This window comes from Penaeus vannamei, chromosome 28, assembly GCF_042767895.1.
Source record: "Penaeus vannamei isolate JL-2024 chromosome 28, ASM4276789v1, whole genome shotgun sequence".
NCBI classification, from domain to species: Eukaryota; Metazoa; Arthropoda; class Malacostraca; order Decapoda; family Penaeidae; genus Penaeus; species Penaeus vannamei.
In genome coordinates, this window is record NC_091576.1 from 17,103,664 (window position 1) to 17,106,163 (window position 2,500).

The 2,500-nt window shown below is 29.2% G+C and overlaps 1 protein-coding gene across 2 annotated transcripts in view; it reads left to right on the forward strand.

Moving 5' to 3' along the window:
- LOC113809404 (transcription factor E2F8) overlaps nt 1–2,500 on the forward strand; it is a 19,279-nt gene that overhangs the window by 16,735 nt on the left and 44 nt on the right. The window contains exon 14 of one of the 2 annotated variants that reach the window (XM_070141891.1): nt 10–2,500. This exon is cut by the window's right edge and continues 44 nt beyond it. In XM_070141891.1, the coding sequence (XP_069997992.1) occupies nt 10–18 (9 nt within the window). In that variant the 3' untranslated portion in view covers nt 19–2,500. The remainder of the gene's footprint in view (nt 1–9) is intronic. The other variant, XM_070141890.1, reaches the window with a different exon arrangement.

The window sequence follows — 2,500 nt, forward strand, 5'->3', positions numbered from 1 at the left end:
TTTTTGTAGCATACATGATCACCTCAGCAACTAGAACAGCAGTGGAAGAAATGCTAAGAGGATGCTTTTCATTGTAAGAAATTGACTAGAATCATGATTTGGCAGCAACCAGACACCCTGCATAGAAAATGATGTAGCAACTTGAGAATTTCCATGAAAAGAAATGAATGGCAGATTGGTGTTTGGAAGCCACACCAAAATGGTACAAAAAAAAGAGATGTCTGGATGTTGTTATATATGAAAATAGAAAAAATATGTTTGTTATAACATTCCATTTTATAAATCTATATTTGTAAAACATGAATTGATTGTTTTGTGTTACATATTTCTAATATGTAATATCCAGATTTTTCTCTTGGTTATATATACTATTCCACGTTTTGATACTCTTAATAAATATCAGGTAACATTCTCATAATCATTCTGTATGTAAATCATATTTATTACCTGATAGTGGATCTGAAAGATTTCATCTACATGAAGAAGTATGTGTATTGTTCTCTTCAGTCACATTTTTTCATGTTTATTACATTATTATACTGAGTGAGGGCTTCTTTTAATATTAATGTTAATAATAAGAACCATTGCTTTTTGGTCAATATTCAGTACTAGCAATTTTTAGCTCCTGCAGTGTATTATGAATGTTTAGAAACCTGAGGAAAGCAGGTTTATGTACATTATTAACAGTAATCTGTAATATGCCTTATATTGTATGAGTGGTCTTGTATTATTTTTGAAATACTTTTCTTGAAGTTTATTTATCTCATAAAAATCATGTCTCATAGCTCCTATGCTTAGCTGTACAGTGTCTTCATAATCATTTTGAGAGAGGTGCTGTCTCAAAGTAAGTATGTAAATTGCCATACAAAAGTGCAGTTTTTAGTGATTCTCTAGCTTTTGACTTCATCCTTCTTTATTTATGAAAAATAGTTTTTCATCATGCTGTCCAGGTTTTGGGGATTATAGGAATTCTTTGTTAGAGTAGAGGTTTCAGAGGAAGTACCTGCATATCACTGATTTTATTCTATTCCAGTTTTAGGTTATTTGTGCTAAATTAACATGTATGTTTTTGGGTTGTGTGTGAATCATATTGTTTTGGGTGATTATTACATTAAGTTTCTTTTCTTATTTTAGGCTATGCAATCTTTATTCAAAACATATCATTAATTTTAAGTTTTTGTATTATTTTACAGTGTGCTTGAAGTATTAAATGTAATGTATTTTTCAGTTATTAATGGAAGTGGCAATCGGAAATGAGGGATGAAATTGAAATGCGTGCCGATTCTGTTTTATGCTATTTATATATTGATTGATTAGTGATTATGTATTTAGTTTTGATTGTCACTTCTAGTCTCATGAAGTCTTACTTTTGTCAGTCAACTTTGTCATCAGTGTCACAAGTTCAGTAATATCAAAAGATGATATTGAATGAGTTTCATTGTTTCAGTGGATTAACATTGTGGAAAGGCTTATCTTGCATTTGTGTAAGGTCTGCATTTATGTTAACTACTTTACTCTGATTTTTTATTTTATTTGTGTGGCTGGTCTCATCCTTTATGTTAAAGTCATTTCCCTTCTAAAAAAAATATGAAAAAAGAGTCTGCAAGCATTTTAGATGCAATTGAACTATTATAAAAAAAAGTATTGTTACAAGTCATTGGTATTCCAGAAGACAAGTTTTGTTACAGAGCAAAACAAAGATTTCCTCGGCTGTGTGTCTACACACAATTCACATTCATGCAGTAGGTCATGAAATGTACTTTTTCTTTGTAGACATAGTAAAGGATTTCTTATTAGTGCAATGAAATTGAATGGAAAAATATATATATTGATTATATTTATATTTAGACAGGACTAAGGTTTTGTTCTTGAAACAGTGCAACCAAGTTGTAAATTTGTAACAAGATGTTTTCTAAAAGTTTATGTTTATGCCAGATTTGAATGATCTAGTGTGGATTTCCTTTCATGGATTCAAATGTCTATTTTTAATATATCATGAATTTTTTGGGTGCTATCACTATTTTGGTTACTGGTATTTTATACATTAACCAAATCTATGAACTGAAAAATTTGGTTTGGCCTCTAATATTTTTCAGATAAATTCCAAAAGTAATGCATTAAATGAATGAAAATATATGAGTCACATTTCTGGTCAACATTGACTATGTAAATATATATATATATATATAAAATCATTGTAACATTTTGAAGAAATAATAGTGTATAAAAGTGGAGTGTGTTATTATTCACCCAAAACTGATGCAATATGTGTGATCACTATTAAAGTATTTTTACTATAGTAAGTCTGAAGTAAGTTATTTATTTGCATAAATACCATAATCAACTGCAGAAATATACACATGGCTATATTACTGTTTCCTGTACTACACATTGATTTCTGTAGGAAATCAAGTGCATATATAACAAGTTGAAGTACGCAGATACAATGAAAATGGTTCATTAGCAATGTATTATTGACATTTTTGTGTAATTGAAGAAT